Below are 15,406 nucleotides of genomic sequence, written 5' to 3' on the forward strand. Positions count from 1 at the left end.
AATTTTTACCACTAATATCAAGGTTGGACCGGCTTGGTTCACCATTGATTTCCAAGTCATTGATATTCAGGCGTCTTTCAACATGCTGCTCGAAAGACCATGGCTACACTCGACAGGAGTCCTGGCGTCAAGCCTCCACCAAAAGCTAAAATTTATACATGAGCAAAAGGTGATTACCATTTTCGGAGACCCAGAGATGGTGTAGACACTAGCTAATATAGAGGTGGGCAGGTCATCTCTACCAAAAGTACAACTGGGAGGATTTGAAATTGGAAATATTTGCACCATGTCTATAGAAGAAGAAGAACCCATTCCAACAAAATTCCCGATAGCATGGAGCAAGGCCTCTGTGAAGATCATGAAAAAGATGAAATATTTTCCAGCATTGGGATTAGGAAAGAACCAGCAGGGGATTCCATCTTTCCCAAAGATACAAGCCAACACTAACCGTCATGGTTTAGGTTTCGATCCAAGAAAGATCCTGAAGAAAGGTGTCCCAAAACAAAGAAGCCATGCAACCAAAAGCATTCCTTATTTCAAGACCTTGAACGGTTACTTTGTGAAGGAAGGAGAGAACTATCCATACTGTGGAAACAATTAGCCATGGTTCAATCAAGAGAAGGGCAGGCTTCAACCAGGGTTCGAGATATTCTTTAAAGATGAAGCAAACTGGGTGGCCATGGAACTGGACCAAGCAAGTGAGGTTAGAACCCAAGAGGATCAGGAGATTGGCGTGTTGGTCAAACAACGGCCTAGGGATCAAACCATGGTTCCCTAAGGAAACCAATATATAGAAAAATTAGGGTTTTGCACGCCCTGGGTTATCCCATGTTGTCCCATGGGTGCCCCATTAAATTTTAGGGTTTCCCATGGTCGCCCATGGGAACCCTGGTGCATGGCGACCATGGGAACCCTGGTGCATCCCTATTAGGGTTTCTCCTTCCCTATTGCGTCCCATAAAATTAATTATCACAATAGGGATGGACAAAATTCATCTCTAGTCCATCACATGGCAAGAGGGATCCATCCCATACTCGAATGCACAGCGAAAATTAATTGATTCGAGTTTCTTTTGCATCCCATAAATATTAATAATCAATAAACTGAAGGAATTAGTAAAGAACTGCTAACTTGGTGAGCCTCAAGTGTTGCTCCTCCAATAGACAGTGGTTCTTCCTCCAGTGAGCGCTCCAAGCAAACAAATCTGAACCTCCAATGGTGCTACCAAGGTTCTTCAAGCCAATCCTAGATGCTCTCAAACTCTTCAGCACAGATCTAGGGTTTCTCAAACCCTAACTCTCAAACACAGATGAGAGAAGCAAGAAGAAGAAGAGAGATCACAAGAGGGAGAGAGGGAAACCAAAAACGTAGGAGAGAGAATGTCTGCTAAAAAACGTGGAGAGCTTTTTTTTTTCTTTGTACGTTTTGGTCCCCTATATATATTATTTGGATTTAATTAAATCCTAGTAGGATTTAATAGAACCCCTGTGAGAGTCTGACTCTCTCTCTCTTTGTTTGGCAGTTCTGTTTAAACTCAAAGTGCTACACAGGTGAAGAAGCAAAATCTAATAGGGAAAGTATTAATTAGATTCTTTATTTAATTATTAATGGATAATTACAATTAGCACCAAATCCATTAATTAAATAAAGAGCCAATTAAATTAGCAAATTCCAAATAACTCCCTATATGATAACAATTTATCATATACATCCCCCCCACTAATCAACACCATCATTATGGAATCTCGGGCATGTATACATGTACTACCAAACCCCAATCCATAGTACATGTCCATATAAGAGAGTCTGTGCATCTGATCGGCTCCCGCAAAACTCGATTAAATAATTTATTTAAAATAAATATAAATAATGCATCATTTTATTTAAAATAAATTTTGCAAAACCATTTTCAAAACAGCATTGGATCCAAATTTTGATCTGACCATACACAGACAATCTCTATCTTGGTGTTCCCTAATCGGGCAGTGGTAACCATGTTGAGTAACTCCTTCACTCATAAAGCGTTCTCGCATTCCCAGAACACCGGCTTTGACTCGCTTGAGTCTCAGTCATAGATGAACCAAAGAATGCGGTCACACTTTGCAGCGACAGGATTCCCTCAGGCAAAAGGGTGTCGGTGACACATGTCTATCCCTTCCTACATCTAGCAGTAGAACATGAGGGAATCGACAAAGTAGATTCTTCGCCAATACACACATCAACATGTGAGTACTCGCATTCGTACGCTAACATCACATGTCTAGGTATACCCAATGTGACGACCATATGATAAGGGTGCCCAGCCCAAACCCTAGTCGTGACTACCATTTTAAGTATAACTTACAGACACATAATGCTCAAAAAGTTTATATCGCATGTGATAATATTAAACTAAAATGTATAAAAGTTCAATACAAAGGTAAATCGGGTTTAACCGGACCTAACCGGGTTTGATGGACACACATATCCAACAATCTCCCACTTGTACATCAAAGCCAATTCCCATACATTTTAAACCCATGCCCTCCATGTGTTTTTCAAACACTCTAGGAGACAAACCCTTTGTCATGGCATCTGACACATTTTTGGTTGTGTCTACTTTGGAGATACTAACATCGCTCGGCTGGATAATCTCTCTGATGAGATGATACTTCCGCTGCACGTGCTTGTTCCTCTGATGAGCCCTAGGCTCCTTAGCTTGTGTAATGGCCCCTCTGTTGTCACATAACAGGGGCATAGGGCCTTCGACAAGATCAGGGACTACTCCAGAAACGTTAGGAACTTCCTAACCCAAACACCTTATTAGCCACATCATATGATGCAAGGTGTTCATAAAAATTGGGATCGGCTGTAGATTTCTGTTTTGTACTCCTCCACATAATGGCACATCCACTCATTAGACTCGTAACGACTCATAATACCTACTACATAGCAAATGTCCAGCCTCGTACATGACATGATGTACATAAGACTCCTTGTCGGAAAGGGACGCTTCCCCGTTTGGAGTTCTCCATGCTAAATCTGGCCAGGACTTTGTCTATATAGGTAGCCTATCACAAGCCTAGCATCCTTTTCTGGCGATCTCATACGAGTTTAATCCCAAGGATATAACTAGCTTCACCAAGGTCTTTCATCGAAAACATTGTGGATAACCACTGTTTTACTGATGAAAGGAATCCTACATCGTTACCCATCAGCAATATGTCATCTACGTATAAAACAAGAAAACATACTGCCCTCCCACTGATCTTCTTGTAAATGCATGGTTCATCCATGTTTTGATCAAAACCAAATGATTTGATTGATTGATCAAACCTGATGTTCCAGCTTCGAAGCTTGCTTCATCCATAAATGGACCTTTGCAATTTGCACACCTTTCTTTCTTCCTCCAAGGAAGAGAACCCCTCTGGCTGTTATATGTAGATTTTCTCTTGGAGAAATCCATTTAGAAATGCAGTCTACACATCCATCTGCCAGATTTCATAATCACAGTGTGCAGTGATAGCCAATAAAATCCTGATGGATTTCATCATCGCCACTGGTGAAAAGGTTTCCTCATAGTCTATACCTTCTTTCTGGATATAGCCCTTTGCCACCAGTCTCGCTTTGAATCTTTCGACCTTTCCATCTGCGCCCTTCTTCCTCTTGAAGATCCATTTACATCTAATCGGCTTAACGCCAAGTGGTGGATCGACTAGAGTCCAGACCTTGTTGGAATGCATTGAATCAATTTCAGAGCGCATTGCCTCCAGCCACCTAGTGGCATCAACATCCTTTAGAGCCTCAGAGTATGTCATCGGATCATCATCCGATTCAACCGATACCATGTGGAACTCTTCCACAGTTTCCTCTTCGGTTAGAAGAGTAAGCCTGGTGGGTGGTCTAATAGTCCTCCCACTACGTCGAGGTTCTTCAAGTGTTGGTATTTCAGTGGGTATCCCAATTGGTCTCACTTCAGGAAGTGACGTTTCTGAGCTATCTGATAGCTCTTTAATGACTACTGGTTCGGACCTCTGGGTCATCATTTCTTCCTCCAGAAATGTGACGCGTTTACTTACAATGACCTTCTGGTCAACTGGGTCATAGAAATAATAGCCTATTGTGCCTTTGGGGTAGCCTATGAAATGGCATCTTGAAGTCCTGGATTCTAACTTGTCTGTCTGTTGCTTTCGCACATGTGCTATGCAACCCCATACCCTAAGGTGTTGAATACTGGGCTTACGCCCTTTCCACAACTCAAAGGGTGTCTTGGCTACAGACTTGGATGGAACCCTATTCAAGATGTAAATTGCCATTTCTAAAGCATACCCCCAGAAAGAGAGAGGCAGCTCACTATAAGTGAGCATCGTCCGGACCATATCCAATAGGGTCCTATTGCGTCGTTCGGATACACCATTTTGTTGTGGTGTGCCTGGATTAGTTAGCTGACTAACTATCTCTTGGGATATGAGATGATCTTTAAACTCATCCGATAGATACTCCCCTCCACGATCGGATCGTAAGGACTTGAGGCGTTTATCGAGCTATCTTTCGACCTCGGCTTGGAATTCTTTGAATTTATCAAAGGCTTCCGATTTCCTACGCATCAAGTATATATAACCATATCTAGAGTAATCATCGGTGAATGTGATAAAGTACTCATACCCATATCTCGCTTGTATGTTTATGGGTCCATACACATCAGTATGTATTAACTCTAACAGATCTGTGGCTCTAGTACCTTTATTGCTAAAGGGTTTCTTGGTCATTTTGCCTTGAAGGCATGACTCACAGGTTGGGAATGGTTCCACCCTCAGACTCTCTAAGGGTCCATCCCTCACCAATCTACTGATTCGATCCACATTAATGTGACCTAATCTTAGATGCCATAGATATGTTGAGTTCACTGGAGCTGCTTTCCGTTTCAAATCAACATTTGAAACAACATTCGTTCTAATAGGGCAATCTAAAAAATACAAACCACTTTGCATATATTCGGATGCCACAAAGGAATTATTAAAATGAATAATTAACTTAGAATTGAAGGAAAAACTATATCCGTCCAAAATAAATTTTGAAACTGAAATTATCTTCCTCTTGCAAGAGGGTACATAATAGCAATCCTTTAAAACAAAAAAAACAGAACTAAAATTTAAAATAAAAGTTCCCACAGCCATCACCATGGTCTCAGCTCCAATGCCCATTCGAAGACGCACCTCATTTCTTTCCAGGTTCCTTGTCTCCTTGAACCCCTGCAAATCATTGCAAATCATTGCAAATGTGAACAGTGGAACCACTATCCACCAACCAACAATTGGTCGATTCAAAAGACAAATTAGACTCATAAAGAACGAGAACATCACATGTACCTTCTTTAGCAGCCTCTGTTTCATCCGGCTTCTTATCTTTCATAGTAGCCAGGTAAACACAATAGTTTCTTTTTCAGTGACCCTCCTACTTGCAATAGAAGCATTTGCCTTTGCTTTTATTGCCAGACTTCCCACCTTTGGGTTTCAGGGTCTTACCCTTACTTCCCTTTTTCTTCTTCTTCCCACTTGAAGAAGGCTTTGCCTCAGTTGCATTGACCTCAGCCTTGTCCTTTTTCAAAGACGCTTCAGCCTCTACCAGTGCATTAGCAAGCTCAGTGAGCTCCATCTCCTTATCGGACATCTTGTAGGACATCTTAAAGGGTGCATAGGTAGAAGTGAGTGACGCTAAGATCACATCGGTCTTGTATTGCATGCTGAAGTCAGTCTCCATGGATTCTAGTTTTTCAAACAGATTGATCATTTTCATTACATGATCCATCACTGGAGTCCCCTGGGACATCTTGGTGTTGTGGATTTGACTCACCACATTAGAATGGGCGTGTGTCAACTGCCTGTTGAACAATTCAGCAAGCTTATCCATCTTACCCCCAGCAGTGCATATATCCTTGACCGAGTCCAGAACTGACTTTTCCAACAATCCTAGGATATAAAGTGACGCCTTGGAATGCCTCATGAGGAACTCCTGCATCTCTTCATTTGCCTCAAAATCATTCGGGTCGGGTTGAGGAGGAATTTGTTCATCTAGAACTGTATATAGTCCTTCAGCAGTCAGGAGCAACTTAATGCTCTGGTACCAATCGACATAGTTTGTACCATTAAGTTTGTATTCGCTAATGAGTGTCAAAAGGTTGGAATTAACGGCAGTCATTGTATAATTATCTACATATGCACAAGTGAATAACCATATCCTAATTAATAACCATTGAAAAAAATAAATTGAGCACACACACATCAATGGTCTTTCATTATTTGGGTTTCCCTCATAATCCAAAAGATGAATTGGATACCTACAACCCTTGCATGCATAACTTATCCTGTCGGGAGTCATTATACACACCGTGGTAGTGTGGACTAGGCTGTCCGCCTCATGGGCTTCCAATATTTTTGGCCACCTGGGTGCCATGTCCAGATCTTATCGGCTGACATGCACCCAAGTCATGTGCTTTCCTATTGCATTAGTTAGAATCATGGAATCATGAAAAATGGCCCACTGTCGCAGTGCCCTCTCACTATCCATACCCTAACGTATCTAGATAGAGGTAAATATAGATAAGTATGTGACAGTGGTCCTGGCAATGTTCTTTCGGCGTATGCGGGGCATATCACACAATCTCTACATTTATCTTCAATAGGAGGCCATGGTCATGTCTATCGATTAAGACTAGTCCATATCATACATGTATTATGATTAAAGAGGGATTAAGCAACTCTCACATACATGGATAGATTTAAACAACATAATTAATCAACATTAATTAAAAGTGATTATGGGATGGCGGCATTTTTTTCAGAAGCAATTAAAGAACCCTCCCAATAAAAATAAAACTAATAACTTTGGGTGCATTTATCATGCCATGGATGCCACGCCTCGATCATCTCCTCCGCCCGATCACATCTTCAAAGTAGGTGACTTGCATCTCCATAAGCTTTGAGCGCCACATGTGGATCACCATCTACATGCCCTGGGAGTCCTAACTCCTCTAAAATTACAATGAAAACCTAGGAAAAATTCTATACACTTTCCTTTTCATAATAATAAAGAAACCCCGCATGGAGAAACCAACCCACCATTTGGGCTACCCATGGGGTGGAGTACATTTTTATAAAAAAGATAGGGGGAGAGAGAGAAAGAGAGAAAGAGAGAGAAGCATCACATCCACCCATAACCCCATGTATCACATACATAAACAATCCATCCATTTATTAGAATGTCATTCCCATAATCACATCATAATATAATTTCATGCATGGGCATTAAAGCAAGTAAACCAATAAAAATTACATGGATTCCTTCAATTATTGAACCACCACATCACATGTGATAACATGTATCCAAGCTCAAAAATTAAAATCATATTTTAATTGCAAGTGAGTGGAGGGAGGGATCCCTTCACCCATCTTCTTCCTTTAAAACCAAAAATTTTATTTTTCCCGTAGGCATTAGCCACTGGCACCTTAGGCAGAACCGACTGGCACCATAGGCAGTAGCCACTGACACCATAGGCAGAAACGACTAGCACCGTAGGCAATAGCCCATTAAAAAATAAAATACGCAAATGGGCAGGGAAAAAGGGGAAGGGGTGTGTGTAGAGACTTGGCAGCGTGCGCTCCCCCTTTCCCCACACATGATTAAAATTTAAAAAAAATAATAATCATCTATTTGGATACATGCTTCAATAATTGGAATAAATAAATCAATAATCAAATCTATCATACATGGGTAGGTTGTTACACCAACAACCTTGTAACTACCAGTGTGCACATGGGAAGGTTGTTACAACAACCATATTCTAACCACCCATGTGCCAACTTGCATCCCACTCATGATAATCATATTAACCACTAATTATTCAGTATTCATGGGTGGGAAAGGTGGCTCTGATACCACTCTGTTGGTCAAACAACGGTCCAGGGATCAAACCATGGTTCCCTAGGGAAACCAATATACAGAAAAAGTAGGGTTTTGCATGCCCTGGGTTATCCCATGGTGTCCCATGGGTGCCCCATTAAATTTTAGGGTTTCCCATGGTCGCCCATAGAAACCCTGGTACATCCCTATTAGGGTTTCTCCTTCCCTATTACGTCTCATAAAATTAATTATCACAATAAGGACGGAGAAATTCATCTCTAGTCCATCACATGGCAAGAGGGATCCATCCCATACTCGAATGCGCAGCGAAAATTAATCGATTCGAGTTTCTTTCACATCCCATAAATATTAATAATCAATAAACTAAAAGAATTAATAAAGAACTGCTAACCTGGTGAGCCTCAAGTGTTGCTCCTCCAATAGACAGTGATTCTTCCTCCAGTGAGCGCTCCAAGCAAACAGATCTGAACCTCCAATGGTGCTACCAAGGTTCTTCAAGTCAATCCCAGATGCTCTTGAACTCTTCAGCACAGATCTAGGGTTTCTCAAACCCTAACTCTCAAACACAGATGAAAGAAGCAAGAAGAAGAAGAGAGATCACAAGAGGGAGAGAGAGAAACCAAAAATGTAGGAGAGAGAGTGTCTGCTCAAAAACGTGGAGAGCTTTTTTTTTTTTTCTTTCTGCGTTTTGGTCCCATATATATATTATTTGGATTTAATTAAATCCTAGTAGGATTTAATAGAACCCCTGTGAGAGTCTGACTCTCTCTCTCTTTGTTTGGCAGTTCTGTTTAAACTCAAAGTGCTACACAGGTAAAGAAGCAGAATCTAATAGGGAAAGTATTAATTAGATTCTTTATTTAATTATTAATGGATAATTACAATTAGCACCAAATCCATTAATTAAATAAAGAGCCACTTAAATTAGTAAATTCTAAATAACTCCCTATATGATAACAGTTTATCATATACAACCCCCCCCCACTAATCAACACCATCATTATGGAATCTAGGGCATGTACACATGTACTGCCAAACCCCAATCCATAGTACATATCCATATAAGAGAGTTTGTGCATCTGATCGGGTCCTGCAAAACTCGATTAAACACGTTATTGAAAATAACTATAAACAATGCATCATTTTATGTAAAATAAATTTTGCAAAACCATTTCCAAAACGGCACTAGATCCAGATTTCGATCCAACCATACACAGACAATCTCTATCTTGGTGTTCCCCGATCGGGTACTGGTAACCATGTTGAGTAACTCCTTCACTCACAAAGCATTCACGCATTCCCAAAACACCGGCTTTGACTCGCTTGAGTCTCAGTCATAGATGAACCAAAGAATGCGGTCACACTTTACAATGATAGGGTTCCCTCAGGCAAAGGGGTATCGACGACACATGTCTATCCCTTCCTACATCTGGCAGTAGAACATGAGGGAATCGACAAAGTAGATTCTTCGCCAATACACACATCAACATGTGAGTACTCGCATTCATACCTGACATCACATGTCTAGGCATACCCAATGCGACGACCATATGATAAGGGTGCCCAGCCCAAACCCTAGTCGTGACTACCATTTTAAGTATAACTTACGGACACATAATGCTCAAAAATTTTATATCACATGTGATAATATTAAACTAAAATGTATAAAAGTTCAATACAAAGGTAAACCGGGTTGAACCAGACCGAACCGGGTTTGATGGACACACATATCCAACATGGCAGACTATTTGAAATAGCAGCAATCATTGAGGAAGAAGAAGGGCCAGTACCTCAGCTTCTCATACAACCTCTTCAAGGATCTATAGCGAACTGGGCAAGGGTTGCAGAAAATTTTCACATTGTTGAGTCTAAAGTTGTAGCCAGATCTGGTATAGTCATGTCAGAGTCTGTTTCTGAGTTTGTATTTCCTTTCCTAAAGGAGGTTAGAAACTTCTAGTCTGTTGAGTCTATCTGTACCCCTCCTCTTATCATGAATGAAATTGTTGATTCCGAGTATGACTTGTCTTCTCCCCCTTCTTATTATTCTGAGACGATAATGTCCTTGAACACCACTACTTGTTGGAACAATTGGAGTAAAGAAAGGCTCAACCCGTCCGAGAGGACACTCGTCTTGTAAATCTAGGAACTGACCAATGCCCTCGGATGATCAACGTCGGTTCATCTCTCAATAACGAAGAAATATCCCAAATGACCTCTCTCCTCAAGGAATTCGAGGAAGTCTTCGCATGGTCTTATAAAGACATGCCTGGCATCAACCCAAAAATTGTACAGCACAGGCTACCTAAGTATCCAGACGCACGCCCTATCGAGGAGAAACCGAGACGGATGCGGCCGAAATGGAGCGAGAAAATCAGAGAAGAGGTTATCAAGCAATGGAATGCAGGATTCCTCCAAGTAACTCAATAGCCTCAGTGGTTGTCCAATATTGTTCCAGTTCCTAAGAAGGATGGGAAGGTCAGAATGTGTGTCAATTTCTGTGACCTAAACAAGGTCAGCCCCAAGGATGATTTCCCATTGCCCCACATCGACATACTAGTCGACAACACTGCAGGCCATGCCTTGCTGTCATTCATGGATGGATTCTCCGGCTATAATAAAATTAGCATGTGTCCAAAGGATCAAGAAAAGACAACCTTCACCACACCATGGGGGATATTTTACTATAAAGTGATGCCTTTTAGGTTAAAGAATGTCGGGGCAACATATCAAAGAGCAGCTACGGCCATACTGCACGACATGATACATAAATAAGTGGAAGTATATGTCGATGATATGATAGTCAAGTCAACAAATCGGAAAGGTCATTTCACAGCATTAAGGAAATTCTTTGAAAGAATAAATGAGTATAAGTTGAGGTTGAACCCTCAAAAGTGTGTGTTTGGAGCAAGGGCAGGCAAACTATTAGGATTTCTTATCAATGAAAGAGGAATAGAGGTGAATCCTGACAAAATAAAAGCCATCACTGAAATGCCAGCACCAAGGACGGAGAAAGAAGTACGAGGATTCTTAGGCCTATGTAATACATTAGCAGATTCATATCTCACTTAACTGTGTGTGGATCGATTTTCAAACTCCTGAGAAAGAAGGAATCCAAGGAATGGAATGATAAATGTCAGGATGCTTTCATGAAAATCAAGGAGTATTTGGTCCATCCCCCTATACTCGCCCTCCAGTATTGGGTGAACGAGTACAAAAACATTGCAACAATCACTTGTAATTGGCCTTGTAGGTCATTTCCCTTCATCAAAAAAGTTTCCAGCGAGAGAACAGGCTCAGACGGAAGCAGATCCAATCAAAGAACTAGTAGATCCCAAACAAAGAGTTTGATTCTACTGTCGAAGAGGAAGAGAAAGGCCTATTCCACCAACTACTCTTTCTCAACTTTAGGGATATTTCATACTTCTTCCAACTACAGTATGGAGCAAAGGAAAGCTTAAGAACTACATGATTCAACCACTCGTCCCTCTGGAAACAGAAAGACTAAAATGAAAACAAAAAGAAAGGACGGGAGGTTCATTAGTAATGAGCTTTAAGCCTAGAACGTAGGAAATGTCGATAGGATCAATGATGGCTCAGATTGACCAAATTGATGGAGAAGAACATGCAATCTACTACTTAAGCAGGAAATTGCAAGAGTACGAAACCCGCTATACTCCAATGGAGAAGACCTGTACCTCTTTAGTCTGGGTGACTAAAAGATTGAGACATTACATGATCTCACATCCTATCAAGCTTGTTTCAAGGATGGATCCAATCAAATATCTTTTTGAGAAGCCAGCATTGACTAGAAGGATGGCCAGATGGCTATTGTTACTGTCAGAATTTGACATAACGTATGTCAATCAAAAATCCATAAAAGGGCGAGCAATCTCAAATCACTTAGCAGCACATCCTATAGGGTCAGATCCATGACCAACAGAGGATTCCTTCCCAGATGAAGACTTGTGTTTTGTAAGAAGGCTAAGAAGAAGAATGGCAGTTGTATTTCGATGGAGCTGCAAATCAAAAAGGGTTTGGGGCAGGAGTGTTACTTGTAACCCCAGAAGGCCTCTACTTACCAATGGCCTTCCGTCTGGAGTTCAGTTGCACCAATAACATTACAGAATATGAAGCTTGTGCCATGGGTCTGGAAATAGCATTATCTGTGGGAGTAGAAAGGATTAAAGTCTTCGGAGATTCCTCGATCGTGATCTGTCAAACCCAAAGGAAATGGAAGACTAGAGATGAAAAATTAAAGTCTTATCAAGTACATTTGGAGCAGATGGCTAAATATTTCAAAAAAATCTCTTTCGAATATTTACCCAGAGATAGCAATCGGTTTGCGGATGCCTTGGCTACTCTAGCCTCCATGGTAGAATGTGATCCTCAAGCTAAAATCCGACTTTTTTTGTTGAAAAAAGAAGGGCCCAGCTTACGGAGAGCCAGTTAATCTACTCATGGAGGATGGAAGGCTCTGGTATGCATCGGTAATTGATTATATCAAAGAAAGGAAGTACCCTGAATACTTCACAGAGGGAAAGAAAAAGCACTTGCAAAAATATGCTACTCAATTCATTCTCCAAGGAAGCCTGCTGTATAAAAGGTCTTACGATGGCATTCAATTGCTATGCGTAGATAAGGAACAAACTCAGATTGTTATGGAAGAAATTCATCAAGGAATTTGCAAACCGCATATGAATGCAAAGATGCTCGCTAAGAAGATCCTCAGAATGGGGTATTATTAGGCAACAATGGAAGCTGACTGTGCTACTTTTGTTAAGAGATGCCACCAATGTCAGATATTTGCCAATATCATAGACATTCCTCCTACAGAGTTGCATTCGCTAAATGCCCCATGGCCATTTTCTACTTGGGGAATTGACGTGATTGGGAAGATAAACGAAACGCTTCTAATGGTCATGAGTTCGTATTAGTCGCTATCGACTATTTTACAAAGTGGGTGGAGGTTCAATCTTATGTGGTCCTAACCACTGCTAAGGTAGCAAAGTTCATAAAAGAAAATATCATCTGCAGATATGGTGTACCTCAACAATTGATTTCGGATCAAGGCTTGCATTTCTGAGGAAAGGTGGCAGAGCTTTGTACCAAATATGGCATAAAAAGGCATAAGTCCACTACCTATAGGCCTCAAACCAATGGAGCAGTGGAAGCAACTAGCAAAAATGTGGAAGTCATATTGCAGAAGATGGCAAATGCACACAATGACTGGCCCGAGAAGCTTCCATTAGCTTTATGGGCTTACCGGACATCAATTCGGACCTCAACTCGGGTAACTTCGTATTCTTTAGTATGTGGGGTAGAGGCCGTTTTACCTATGGAAATTCATATTCATTCCCTTCGAGTACTGTTTGACAGTCAACTACCAGAAGGAGAATGGATGAGATCTAGATATGAAGCACTCAATCTCTTGGATGAAAAGAGAATGAAAGCTATGGATAACCTCCAGAAATATCAGCAAAGGATGGCTAGAGCATTCAACAAAGGGGTACGCCCTCAGAATATTGAAGAGGGAGATTTGGTTTTGAGAGAGCAAAGGGCCCTGATACATGACCCAAGAGGAAAATTCTGACCCAATTGGAGTGGTCCTTACAAGGTAAAAGCAATATTGTCAGGCAAAGCAGTACATCTCATTGACCTTGATGGAGAAGATCTTCGAGGATTGGTCAACACTTGGATCAACTAAAGAAATACTTCGTCTAAACTCTTTGATCGTCTTGAACTATGTTCGACCTGATTCCTCTCAAGGGATACGTAGGCAACTCGGCATGTGCGAGTGCGGTCTCACAAAAAGAAAAAAAAGAAGAGGGTAATGTGTTCGTCCATTCCGTAACCCTGCCAATCGGCATCCCCTATAAATATGGTAGATCTCGCCATTTGGCCTTCAAAATCCATTCTTTTGACCTATAGTGTACCTAGGGTTACTAGGGGCTGGTTACTAACTGAAGACTTACTAATGTCCAGGGTACTAACAGGATTCTTAATGCAGGTATTATGCGAGGACCGAAGAAAGAAGGGTTGGATGAACAATTACATCAATGGACCCTCCGTATGAATGGTCCTACATTATTGGATGACATCAAGTTGCCAATACTTGGGAGAATTAGATGTTTCAAGCTTCATCATGATCTACTCCGAGAAGCATATAAATGTTGGGATCCTTAATTGCATATCTTCCATTTTGGAAAAATCAATATAGCCCCAATTGCTGAAGAATTTTGGGCTTGCATGTTAACATCTCCTCATGGAAGACTATTACTCCCGATCATGCAAAAGGAACAACTTCTCAAAATTCTAGAAGGTTTCTTCATCATGAACAAGAGAGAGATAAAGCAAATTCTCAATTATGACAAAGTGGATATGTTGAAGGTAGTGAAAATCTTCAGCAACAACAGAGCTGAAGAAGAAGGTCGGGTTCAATGCAGAAAGAATGCATATCTCTTTTGTATGATTGGGAAATACCTCTTGACAACTGCAGGAAAAGACATGTCTCCAATGATTGCAGAAGTTGTTAAGTAACTTGAAGAAGGATGCGACATCGTTCCTACAATATTGGCAGAGACTTTTAAAGGATTCGATATCATGTGCCATTCTCAGAAATATGAAACAGACTTCTTTTATGGGTCTCCAGCAGTTTTCCAGATGTGGCTAATAGAGAAGTTAAGGTTGGTGGAACCAATCCCATGTCCTCATCTCCAACCTATACACTATCAAACGAGAAGGGAAACTCAAGAATTTCATAAAATCCAAGATTGGAAGGATTACCTGAATAAGAGGAATGCTCAAGAAATCTAGTGGGACTGTCATTGGATGAAGACCAAGATGGAAGTATCAGAGGCGCCAGGGTGCAACTACATAAGGCTCATGGGTTTAACTCATACCAGTTTTTATGTCCCCTCTTTGGTATCTCCAAAACAGAAGCAATTTAAGTTGAAGAATTTTAAAGCTCCAGAGGCTTTGACTCAAGAAATAGTGATTCTGCTATCGGACATGTGGTGGAAAAATATTGTAAACAAGTGATATCGGTTTGATGTTTGAATTGCCTTTTCATTTTCCATGTAATTGAACCAGTTATCAATGAAAACTTGTGCCTCTAGAGAAAAGAGAAGTCATTTTGGTATTATGGTACAAATGTATATACATTAAAAAAAAAAAAAAAACAAAAAAATGTGTACAAAATCAGACAAGTAATCATAATAATTCATTCCAAGAAATAAAAAAAAATGTATGTATAGTACATAAAATAAATCATGGAAGAAAATCATCCACTGCGAGGCTCGTATCCTCAGTACCATTGCTAGCTAACCGTTGGGCCTCAATCTCGGCCTGAGCACGTGCAAGCTCGGTCTGATATCTCTCAAATTCCCCCTGGTGGAATGCAGCCTGGGTCCTCTGAAAAAGAAAGAAAATAAATAATGAGCATAGAAAAAAAAAACTAAAAAGGAAGAAGGGGAATGTATATAAATGAAACTCACCCAATAATGCATCA

The 15,406-nt window shown here is 40.7% G+C and overlaps 1 protein-coding gene across 1 annotated transcript; it reads left to right on the plus strand.

The window, feature by feature from the left end:
* Window positions 1–11,469: 11,469 nt before the first annotated feature.
* Window positions 11,470–14,436, plus strand: LOC122665661. Its single transcript, XM_043861812.1, has 3 exons — window positions 11,470–11,753; window positions 13,276–13,405; window positions 14,287–14,436. Exons 1-3 carry the CDS (start codon window positions 11,470–11,472, stop codon window positions 14,434–14,436), a joined length of 564 nt encoding a protein of 187 aa, XP_043717747.1.
* The last annotated feature ends 970 nt before the right edge of the window (window positions 14,437–15,406 follow it).

Source organism: Telopea speciosissima, chromosome 6, assembly GCF_018873765.1.
Source record: "Telopea speciosissima isolate NSW1024214 ecotype Mountain lineage chromosome 6, Tspe_v1, whole genome shotgun sequence".
Classification (NCBI taxonomy): Eukaryota; Viridiplantae; Streptophyta; class Magnoliopsida; order Proteales; family Proteaceae; genus Telopea; species Telopea speciosissima.

What these genes read in the sequence shown, in the direction of transcription:
- LOC122665661 (XM_043861812.1), top strand. Translation starts at nt 11,470, where the DNA reads ATGTCGATAGGATCAATGATGGCTCAGATTGACCAAATTGATGGAGAA. An exon ending in CTGTCAGAATTTGACATAAC is followed by an intron (nt 11,754 to 13,275) that starts GTATGTCAATCA and finishes ACTGTTTGACAG; the next exon opens with TCAACTACCAGAAGGAGAAT. An exon ending in CTAGAGCATTCAACAAAGGG is followed by an intron (nt 13,406 to 14,286) that starts GTACGCCCTCAG and finishes GATATGTTGAAG; the next exon opens with GTAGTGAAAATCTTCAGCAA.